Consider the following 11,527-nt stretch of genomic DNA (forward strand, 5'->3'; position numbering starts at 1 on the left):
GCTTCAATGCCAGAAATTGATCCTTTACAGTAAACCCTTGCTATTGATCCTGGGACCATGGACACTGTGATGCTCTGGACCAATTATATGGATTTTTTGGTCTGGGTGTGCCAGATGAGATCATGTTTCCCACAGCCAACTGAAGGCACTTGTGTCTGGCCCTTGTTCCTGTGCACTGCCTTTAATTTGAAAGCAGGGGGGCAATAGAGACACGTCTGTCCCTTTAAAAGATATCGCCCTCATGTACAATGAATAATTCAGATGGAATAATTCCACCGAGGTTCCTTTGAGGTGGGACCAGTGTCTCGCCTCCTCCAGCAGTGGGACGGCCAGGAAGCTCATACATAAAAGATGAAAGGTTTGATAGCCTCCATTGGATTCAGCGGCTGGGATTGTGCGCTGAAGACTTTAGAGTTGTAGCCTGGCTTAGCTGCTCCTGAGAAGTGCCCACAGCCTCTCGGGCCTGGCTGCATGGGGCTTTCTCTGTAATATCTGTGCCACATGCAACACCGCTCGGCTCTGCAGTCAGAAGAGAGGGGGGTGGGGGGGTTGGGGGAGTATAAATAGCAACAACATGGAAGCGAGAGAGAATGAGACCTCACTCAAACCTCTCAGTTTCTAGCCATTTCGCTCCAAACCTGCAGGAATGGTGCAGAAACAGCCTGCAACAGAAATAGAATAACTAAAAGGTCATATTTTGCTGCTGCTTTATTTTTGGTTTATCAAGAATTCAAAAATGTGTCATCACCTATTTCTCCTTCTTCAAACCATGTACTGTCTAATTTCTCTGCAGCATCTGCAATTGTGAGCTAAATCCAGCTCTCTAATTTTGCTTTTTTTCCCCATTTTGTTACATGCAGCTTAGTCTCATCTTCACCGTGAGAGAACAGACAGATCTGTTCGAGTGGAGCCAAACCTTCCGCCTGCCCAATAGCCTGACACAAACATGATAACATTTCACTGGAGCACATCAAAGATTGGCATATTTTGACTTTCCTAAATTAGGAGTAACATGCACAGAGCTGATATGCTGAGAAGAAAAGGAAACCTGTGGTGGGACGTGGATTTTTTCGGCCCGTCTTGTTAACCTTCTAACATCTTCGGTTACCCCAAGGGCAAATATGCAATACTAAAAAGCCCAAACGTTTGGTCTTTTTAGTATTGCACAAGAGGCCAACCATTTTGGTTCAAGGCATTCATCTTTTGATTAAGTGTCAAGAAACTATCTGTAAAGAGACAGATATAACTAGCCATCTATTCAGTCATGAACTCATTCACCACTGCAGAGTCAATGGATTAAATCCCCGTTGGTACCAATTGGGCAACTGAGTGTTCATATTGATTTATACATAGTAGCTGTGGGTTGACAAGGAGACCTGTCAGCGGAAGACTTGATGGAGGTTAAAAGACCACTTAATCTGTGGTAGTGAAATGGAACTGCGAGTCACATAGTGGCATAGAAGCTGCAAACAAATCATTAAGAGCTGCAACGCACATCACTCCAGTATCTGTAACAGTCTGTGTGTTAATCATTTAGTTTTCGGGTTTGATATTTCTGACAGAACAGCATAATCAACTTCAACAATGTTTAGTGACTAATTAAGTGTTAGGTGGCGGATCTTTTCATAGATCAGTTTCTGTGGATGAATAGGACACAGGAGAGCGGTGATCCATTCCCATGCGAAAGTAGCAGTTTGTATTGTTTCTATTATCCGTGGCCGTTCGACCGAGTAAACCACGTTGTTATTATTGTAACCACGACAACAAAGATTGCGTAATGTTAAGGAAGTACTTATTTTAACCCAAATCGTAATCTTTTCCTAAACCTAACCAACTAGTTTTTGTGCCTAAACCTGACGAAGCCATGACCGTCATTATGGTAACCATGGCAACGAAAGTAAGTACGCTGCCCTCGGTACAGTCTGTGTATTTATTTATAGGTTGGAGGACTGGTTGAAAGAGACAGGAGACATGTGGAGACAGAGGGCTATGACATGCAACCATGGACGCTGCAGTTAGGTGGTATGCACTTTAACCACTAGGCTACCAGGGTTCTATGTTCTAAGTTCTACCTCACAGCTACATAACGAATGGATCCTTGAGGCAAGGCTGAGATAGAAGTATAGGCAAATCTAGCTGACAGATACACAGGCGGCCAGCGGAGACAAAGGCTATTTTTCCTTTCATCAATCAGTAACCTGTTGTTTAAGTGTTGACATGTAGAATTTACCAGCCAATTAGCGTCAATTTAATATATTAAATGATGAAATATCTCTGTAACACAAGGAAGTCAGGCACGCAGAGCTGCCCCCCCACACACACACCCCCCACACACACAGCATCTGGTGAGGTATCAGATCAGAGTTGTAACTACACACTCCCTGATGGATGCAAGATGACAAAGAAGAAAACTTGCACCATTACAGATAATTAGGAGCCCTTCTATTCGCTGTATTCAGAGACAGTAATCACTGTAATCAGCAGTAATCGTCCTGCACTGCCTCAATTCAGGCTTAAAAACTTGAGGGAATCATTTTTCCCCCATCTGCAATTAGAGACCATCATGTGAACACATCTGTAGTGGATACACTTTTATTGTTAAAGGGAATTTTTTTTATCTGCGTGTCTCATCTGTTCGTCCTCTGGTCAAAAAGGCATCAACACAGTTCTACCTTCCCCCTGTGCTGTCATGTGATTTAAGATTTGGTGTACTCACTTTAACTTAACTTGCTTCATCTATTTATATTTCATGTTGGGATTTCCTACTGTACCATTCCCATATTGCCTTTTGACAACTGCAGAGAAAGAAGTGGTAAAAAAAAATTAAAAATACCTGTTGCATTCACTTCTGGGTTTTATGAGCAAGTGCAGAGAGAGATAGAAATCTCTCTGTTAGCTCCCTGAGAAAAAGTGAAAATTGCCTCTTACTCAAAACCCAACCTGGTTTTCGGGTCTATTTTCTGATCCCAGGAGTCCTGGATTTCATTGTCAGTGTTTCCTTCTTCTCCGACTTCTTCCTTCCTGTATGATTGGTGCACAAAAAAACCTGATGTTTACTGGTTTAGATAAAATCTTTAGCTGAAACATTTTCCACTATTAGGCTTTATTGTAGCTACACTGCAAATGTAATAAACTGTATTATTCAAGTGTTAAAATGTTTATGAAGGATTTTCTTTTACAATGGGCAAAGCACTGGTAAACATGCTGGTGATATCCTATATTTTTTCTTACTGTCAACAAAGCCCATGAAACCAGCAATGAACTGCTGCCATTAAAAGGTACTGTGTGTGTGTGTGTGAGTGTGTGTGTGTGTGACCAAAGCATAGAGCTACATTATTATCCAAAAACTATTAAAAACCCAATAATGACCCACACCATTGCACTGGGTGACACGTTCCTTCATTACCACCAACAAGGCCACTGTGGTTTATTCTGACTCAGTCTCGTATCTACAGCTGGAAATAGTCCACGAAAACACAGCACTTCCTCCCTGCTTGCTAAAATCCTACCACATTGCTGCTCTTGGTCTTTTTTAATGGGTTTTTTTTTTTACGATAAGATATGAAAAATAGCATGCCTTATCCTTTACCCTGTAAGTATAACAAAAAAGTAAATAATTTCCATTGTAAATTACTCCAAGGTGAGCTCAGTCCCTCATTCATTAGTAGTCAGTATGCCCATTTCCTCTTAAGCACACACTGTTACGTTTCCACTTTAACATATAAAACATTCTTCAGTTTGTGTTTGTTCGATCAATGCTGCTGCAGCTTTGGCATGTTGGTGGTAATTGAAATGTAGTTTTCGCATCATTTTGTCCACCTCCTGTAGTCCGGGTCAGGGATTTGGAGGGCAGAGTGGTAAGGCAGCAGCTGGTTACCGTCTGTTTTCTGCTGTTAATAAAGTGCTGGCTGCAACTGTAGGCCTCTTTGAGAGACATTCAGTTTTTCAATTGGGAGCAACTGCAGAAATTGAGCGATTTTCAGAGTCGCCAGTTTTGCTCTTCATAAAACACCTATTTCAGCTTTCGCAAAACATATTTTTCCCAACAAGTAGTGTTCCACAATGGCCTGACAGAAGATGCAGCTGCAGCTGTTTGTGAACTGATCCAGAAAATATGGTGGAAAGGAGACCTTTGTGATCACCTCTGTTATTACTGCTCGGCTGTGTGTGTGGCATGGTGGAAAATCTGGGTTCCCGTCTTAAATTTTAAAATCTATAGTGTAACTGTACAATTACAATTACAGAGGAGAATAAAACCAAAGGTGTTCTGAACTCAAAAATGACTTCCTTCATATTCATCTAGGTCATCCTTTCAGAGATACAAGTCTTGTGGACTAATGATTCAGAAGACAGGTTTTAAGACTTTGAGACTGATGCCACAGCTGGAATATTTATGTTGCCTTATAAATGGGATTATAGTTGCCAACATTATATCTGCCCAGAAGACAGACAGTCCATGGAACCAGAGCCAGGTTTAACAAACTGCATTTTGATTGTCCCAGTAAGGCAAGCTTTAGCATAAGTGCCAATTTGCCAGAGAAAGCATCATTTCTAAAAAAGGTTAGATTGAGTTTTGAGTAGTTCAGTAAATCCTGTATAACAGATGAGTCCCTTTATTTAATTTGGTGTCACTCGCAAATTGCTCCTCTTACTTTTAGACGATCAGTCTTACAAATCAGTGGTAGGCTTTTCTTGTGAAGCAGGATTTGCAGACTAATTCACAGAGGGTAGCAACCATCTGCTGCCTCTGTTCTCTACAAACTTTTTTCTCTTTTTTCACTTCATGGATGAGTTTTACATTTTGTGAGGGAGGAACGCTGAAAGAGCTCGTTGCAGTTCGGACAAACCTCGAACGTCTGACACATTATCAACGTACAGTAAGCAATACTCTTTTTTCCTCCTTTTTTTTTTTTTTTTTACAGTGATAACACTGGTCGTTGCATCATGACAGGCTAAAACACACTGCAGGTATTCCACCCACATGGAAATGCATCATCATTTAAGATAATAGCTATGTAGGGAAACAATCATTTCACTTGTGAGTAGAATTTAATTGTCAACAACAAAGTAAGCATCCCATGAATTAACCAGATTCAAGGACTTGTTTGTCATTGTGCTTATGGCGTTTCATATGGTCGAAACGCATCTTGTATCTGTCCGTTCAATATGAAGCTGGAGCTCAGAGATGAGGGGAAACACCTCTAACCACTGAAGCTCACTAATTAACACATTAAATGTGCAAACAACAAGGCGTGGTTTACATGTCAGTGTCCCTCAAGCAGCAACTTCCTTTCAGCACTCTGGTTAGCGTGCAGATCATGTAGCTTCATATTAAATTGACAAGTGTAAGAGTGGTATGACACAAAAGCAAATAAACTCAGTTGTCAAAATGTGGAATAATTTGTTTGAACATTGTAATTCACAGTTTAAATTAACACTTTCCCTCTCAGCAACTTCTACACGAGTGAATGATTTTCCTTTCCTCAGGCTTTTGGGAGCATGAAGCTTCGTGTAAGACCTAGAAAATAAAAACTTCACTCGGATTTGAAACTTATTCTGCAGTTAAACTTCACTGCAGTTTGCTAAACATATCTTGATATATGTTTTACATGCAACTTTATCCACAGGAAAAACAACAAATAAGTGCATTAGCTATAGGTCTTTCCTGGACAAGAGCTTCAGTGTGGATTACTGCTTTAAATGAGATTGGAAAAAAAAAATCTGATTGGAATCGACATCAGGGTCGATTCAACTTTAATTAAGGACCATCTCAGTCCTAAAACTAGACTGCAGAGTTGTCACATATTTAGGATAATTGGTCTAAAAGGCTGATAGGAGGCACGTTTATAGATCTCAGGGATATCAAGATCAAGACTGCATTTGTTGTTACCAATTGACTATTTAACATTAATGATTTTGAGCAGTAGAGTAAATGAAGAAGAGAAAGACTAGATAGGTTCACAGCCAGCTGGGTTTCCTACATGTTTGTCTAAGTTGCTGTTCAACTTAACACTGTTCATATGATTCAAATAACCAGTTCATTATAAACTATTAAAACAGACTTTGAGGTCTTTTTTTAAGCTCTAGTTGGAAAAGTCTTACACAGTAAAATATTGATTTCAAACGGTCAAAGTGCTGTCATAATTCAAAGCAAACATCCAACACATCCAATATTGTCATTTCAGTAAAATGGCATTCACTACAAATACAAAAGTTTAATATTCAAGCATTTCTTCTCTGTCTTAATAAAACTAAAAGTCTATAGTCATGCTTGTGGCCCTGTGAAACTGCAATAATCATGACATACTAGTAGACAAAAGCCGCTGGACGGATATGAAATAAGGGAAAACTTTGCTTTTCTTAGATCATTTCCACCAGTGGGTTATCAAACGAAAAGTTTGTTCCTCAAAAGAAAAGTTGGACAGTGTTTGGAACTCTGAACAGTGTGTAACACTAGTGTAACCTGGAGGATCCTGTCTGAAACAGACCCATGAAAAACAAACCTACCCGGATGTGATGTATACAGTTTCAAATAAAGGTAAGACAGTAAGACTCTGTCCAAACAGACCAGAGGATGATTACACCCGATCCAAAGTTTGGTCGACCCAAACAGAGAACATGAACAGCAGCACTGCAGCAGCATGATGCGCTAACAGTTCATGAGCAAAACGAACAGCGGGAATGAGTGGGAATACATGTCATCTGTCCTACGATTCACAGCTCACGCTTCTGGGCTTGGGTCAAAAAAAAAAAAAAAATTTTCTCCCGTGATGAAATCGACATACTGTACCTCATGATCCGAGGCGATCGTGACTCACAGGTCTGCTCGGATCCATTCAGGTATTACACTGTTTTACACACAGACCCCAAACCAGCGACAAATAAAGCGAGGACCCCACCTGACCTGGTCAGACTGAATATAATTTGGATACAGCCCAACCGAGACCAGAGTCAGGTCTCAGATACTGGGAACTAAGTGGACCCCCTGAAGAGCTTGAGGTGCTCAGCAGCCTTTAGTCTGGTGAGGTAAGCTTTGTACGATTGAAGCTGCAGCTGTTTGAAGTTGAGACGTTTCACCCTGCACGGAACTGACAGACCAACAGACCCAACATCAACCCACAGGGGGATACCAGAATACAAACTGACAATCACCATTAGAAGAATTTTAAATCAAATCAACACTGGGATGGGGGGGGTGGGGTGGGTTGGGGGGGTCTGAGTAATGAGGTTGACAATCTGGGTTCCAATGTAGGATGAGAAACTAGGTCAGCCCTCATCTGGACAAATTAACTGTTTTCAATACATCACACAAGTTCCCACAATGTAAGCAGTCCTGTTGATTAAAAAAAAAAAAACCTACAAACCATAACAAATATGCAAATGTGTTAGCAATTAGCCGAGCTTCGTTCCCTGCTATCTCTGCACGGTGGGTGATTATTAGCATTTTTCTTTCTTTTCAACGCAAGGTCGGATTGCACATCAAAACAAGGACCTTTTAGTGGAGGCTGCCTTTACTAAACGGGCTTTCATTAAGTGCGCTGGTGCCTTATTCTGTTGAAAACTTTAAGAGAGGAAAGGCTGAAATCTATTTTCTGATGCAAGCCATCTGTTGTTTGTAAATCAGCAGCTAACTGGGAGACCAGAGAGACTGTTCCCAGTGTCCAGCCAAAGACACTGGCAGAGCCCCCTCTTTCTATCTCAGTGCTATCGACACTAATTGGAGCACCACATTGCCCCTTTTTTTCTCCCAGTCATTTCACCAGCATTACAATATGTTCCTCCACTATTTATGCAATCAAACAGATGAAATATGATATTGAGCTCAGTGCACAACATGATTGCATACAGCAAACATAAATCATCTTGAATAATCACTGACCCAATCAGCTCCAGTGGCTCCAGCAAAGCTTCTACTAGGCAGTAAATCATGGGCTGCTTGTTGCTGTGAACTATTACAACATCAACTTCTCCACTTTTTTTTTTTTTAGAAAGGGAGAATAGTAACTGAGAGTTGCTGCAACTTTGGCTCTGTGGATCCATCTGGGTTACAGGGCCATGAAAGCAGCACAAGGGTGGGCAAAGTGTTAAATAGGTCACAACACAAGAGTCCTCTTCAAAAACTCCCAGGTCCAGTTTTCCCCACTGGATTAGCCTCCTTTTCCCACACCATCTTTGCTGCTGCACCTCGACCCTGGGAGCCTGGAAACCACAGGGAGAGCAGCTTGGAGTGTGTGTGAGTGTGTGTGTGTGTGTGTGTGTGTGTGGTGTGTGTGTGTGTGTGTGTGTGTGTGTGTATGACAGTGTGTGTATCAAGTAAAAAGTAAGGTTGTGCGTCCTGAATGGCCTCCAGCCCTGAATCTTGGACAGCTCCACCTCGGCAGAGTTGGCCAAGCTGCCCTGGCTTCATTCATACTGAGCCAGTGGCACGCCAAGCCAAGCACTCTAGAAAATAAGACCACATGCATACGCAGCACACGCGCGCACACACACACACACACACACACACACACACACACACACACACACACACACACACACACACACACACTCTACACTTGCACTCTGCCAATATGAGTCTCAATACCCATTGCTGCTTATTTTGGATTGGAGCTGCTGATGTTTGTGCCAGTATCAATTTTCACAACAAAAAGTAAAAAATAAAAAGCATTGGACCATTAATGTGGAACTCATACCTGCCTTTGAATATTGAGCTACTAAAATTACATTAAACACCTAAATTAATGAAACAAAGTTTCAGATATAATCATCGGGTTCTCCTCGCACCTTTTCTGTAGCTGCAGCCAAAAAGGAAACAAAAACACAGAGACAGCAAATCACAAAAAAAAAAAACCTCTCTCTCATAAAGTCACACATATCTTTCTCTCTCTCAATGCTGTACATCCCATTCTTTCCTCATTCTACTTCAGTTCTAACAATTCCGCTTTTGCTTAAAGCTCAGGGCACAGCACGAAAAAGGAACAATCTGCACCAAATACTGAGTCCTTTTCAGAGGGCAGAGAGGCAACTGAGCAAAGCAAAGTTATCTCCTGTCACTGGTCACGCACCTCACCTCACCCTCAACAGCATGAACACAGGCTATCAGTAGTTTATCTTCCCATTAGGACTTATGGCTTTGACATTTATTTGGAATTAGGATCTGGTGTTTTTCTTTATCTTTGAGGCTCTAAAAACATCCGAGCCGCACGCTGTGTGCCCTTCAGGGTCCTCACGCTGTGACACACCTGATATCCATTAACCACCAGTTGTTCGGATTACACAACACTGGGTGTCATTGGAAACAGTCAACGTGTTGGGAAAAATCCTACACAAGACAACGCGCTCGAGTGTGTCCGCAAAGAGCCGGAGCATCTGCTGCCTGGGACAAATTAAATGTGGAGTAATTATGAGAGGAGGCTCCCCGGAGTGTTCTGCCTCAGAATCCGCGCTAATACTGTGACACCAAAAGGTGTGGCGCTGCGTGACTTTGCTCACACTAACTAATGAAACAAAGAGCGTGCGTGCGTGTACGTGTGTGCATGTGCGCGCAGCCATGAAACAGAAGACAAAGACATTTCTGAACTTGAGTAGCGCGACTAATGAAGAAGAAATTGTCAGCGTGCGTGCGTGCTTGCGTGCATTACCTCGGAAAAGGAAGGCTTTGCTGCTGTTGTGAAGACCCGCCACTTGGGTAATTCCATAGGTGGCATTTGCCAGGTCAAGTTCATTGATGATATCAATCTGGTAGTCTTGATCTGATCCGAAAGCCAAAGCTGATGGAGAGAAAGGGAGGTTAGAGGATGTGAAGCGGTGTGTTCAAAGCCCTCTTAGAGGATTAAACCTGACAGGGTTTTAACTAAAATCCTAATTCGTTTCACAAACAGACATGGTCACTGCTCATGTGCATTTCACTGCTTATAGTAATGGCTGGCCGTGCAAAAAGTCACGCAGTTTTTACACGCAGGGTTGCTTAATGCTGCCCAGTGAGATGCACCGTCTGTGCCCGCAGCCATCACCTGTGTTCTCCACGGACCGTAGGTGCACTGTGCGCACCCGTTAAGGTAAAAGGTGTCATCTCTTTCACCTTAACTGCGTCCTGGTTATTGCCAAATGTTAACTCTACAAACTGCAGGTGATTAAAAAACAATAAGCTGCAGTTGTCCAGAGACACTACCAAAATATCCGACATGCATGCGCGCAAGGTGCAAACTGAGGAGCGTAAAAAAAAAAAATAAAAAAAATAAAAAACCGTTAAGAAGCTCGTCTCACTCGCAACAAATTTCCTGCCTGCGACCGCAGAGAGCCACGCTGCTTGTACTTACCTGGTTTGGTAAAAAAGAAAAAAGATAGCAAAGCCACGTAAATATCCATTTGTGTTGGAGTTGCGCTGTACAAAGTCCTCAGCCGTGCGCTCCGCTGCGTATCCCCACTAACCCGCTCTGGTCCGTCTGGCGCTGTGCGCCGCTCTCACCTCGCCTGGATGTGGAGGAACAGAGGAACGATCCACAACACATGAGCGGGGGTTTCCTCTCTGCAGAATCAGATCAGTTTATAATGTCTGGATGCGTCCAATTGGTCATTGCGTGGCATCGATAGTTACAAACGTCTGCGTTTATTCAGGACAGCTAATATACTGACCGGCAGACGATAAATCTGAGGATATTCTCATCCGATAATCTGTAAAGTTCCCCCCGCTCAGACCACTGAAACTTCCAATTTTGGAGGTGAGAAAAGGCCTTTCAAAGGAAAAGTCTGTGAGTGAGGGACATGGGAATTCTCTGTGGTAGAAAGGTGGGCTGCTCTCAGTCGTCAAAGCAAGAGATTAATCAAAGCCTTTCCAGTCTCAAGGGGCAAATTAGCAACAGCACCTGACAAAATACAACAGATTTCATTAACTGCATGAAGATAGTGTAGTCTGCACAACATGGGTTTGCTCTGTATGAGGATTTTGTATAAAAGCACAGACACAAAAATGAGTCGTGCATATTGTCTTTGCTTCCCACAGCACCCCCCATCACTTCCCCTCACTCCCAAATGGAACTCTGTCTCCCACCTCCTCCTTGCCTCAGAGAATCCCTGGGATTTATAAGCACTGCTGCTACAGTCCTCTTTCCTCCGGGGCCTGTCCTTATTGAGAACCATTAATCATACCCTTCTCCTGCCTGCCTCTAATTTGTGTACACTGTCAGGTTGTCTGGGTTACCTGCACCAACACAAACTGATGAGGGAGAGAACAGCGGAGTCTGCTTAGTGATTATGGCAGTTACACAGTGTGCACCGCCTGCTCCGCCTGTGCAAGTGTGTGCGCTACTCAAGGGAAGGTGTAATGTCTGCTTTGGGATGCAGGTCACTGTTCCACCGTCTCAAATTAGACTGTAAACAATAGCAGCATTCGCAAGCCTATCCCCTGATCCAGGAGCGAAAAAATTTGAGAGGGGGGGAAAAAACACATTATTTGAAATTACAGGTTGCAGAGCAGCAGAGAAGGCAGGAAGGAGAATTTGAATTGTTTGTGGAAAGGTGGTGTGGT

General features: G+C 42.6%; 1 protein-coding gene across 1 annotated transcript in view; it reads right to left on the minus strand.

Annotated features, from left to right (window-relative positions):
- LOC130168760 (protein kinase C-binding protein NELL1-like) overlaps positions 1 to 10,479 on the minus strand; it is a 238,809-nt gene extending 228,330 nt beyond the window's left edge. Inside the window, exons 1-2 of the mRNA XM_056375248.1 lie at positions 10,320 to 10,479; positions 9,642 to 9,770 (exon numbers count right to left, since the gene is read on the minus strand). Of these exons, the coding sequence (XP_056231223.1) occupies positions 9,642 to 9,770; positions 10,320 to 10,368 (178 nt within the window). The 5' untranslated portion in view covers positions 10,369 to 10,479. The remainder of the gene's footprint in view (positions 1 to 9,641; positions 9,771 to 10,319) is intronic.
- Positions 10,480 to 11,527: the final 1,048 nt, after the last annotated feature.

The sequence above is a fragment of the Seriola aureovittata genome, chromosome 1, assembly GCF_021018895.1.
Source record: "Seriola aureovittata isolate HTS-2021-v1 ecotype China chromosome 1, ASM2101889v1, whole genome shotgun sequence".
Taxonomy (NCBI): Eukaryota; Metazoa; Chordata; class Actinopteri; order Carangiformes; family Carangidae; genus Seriola; species Seriola aureovittata.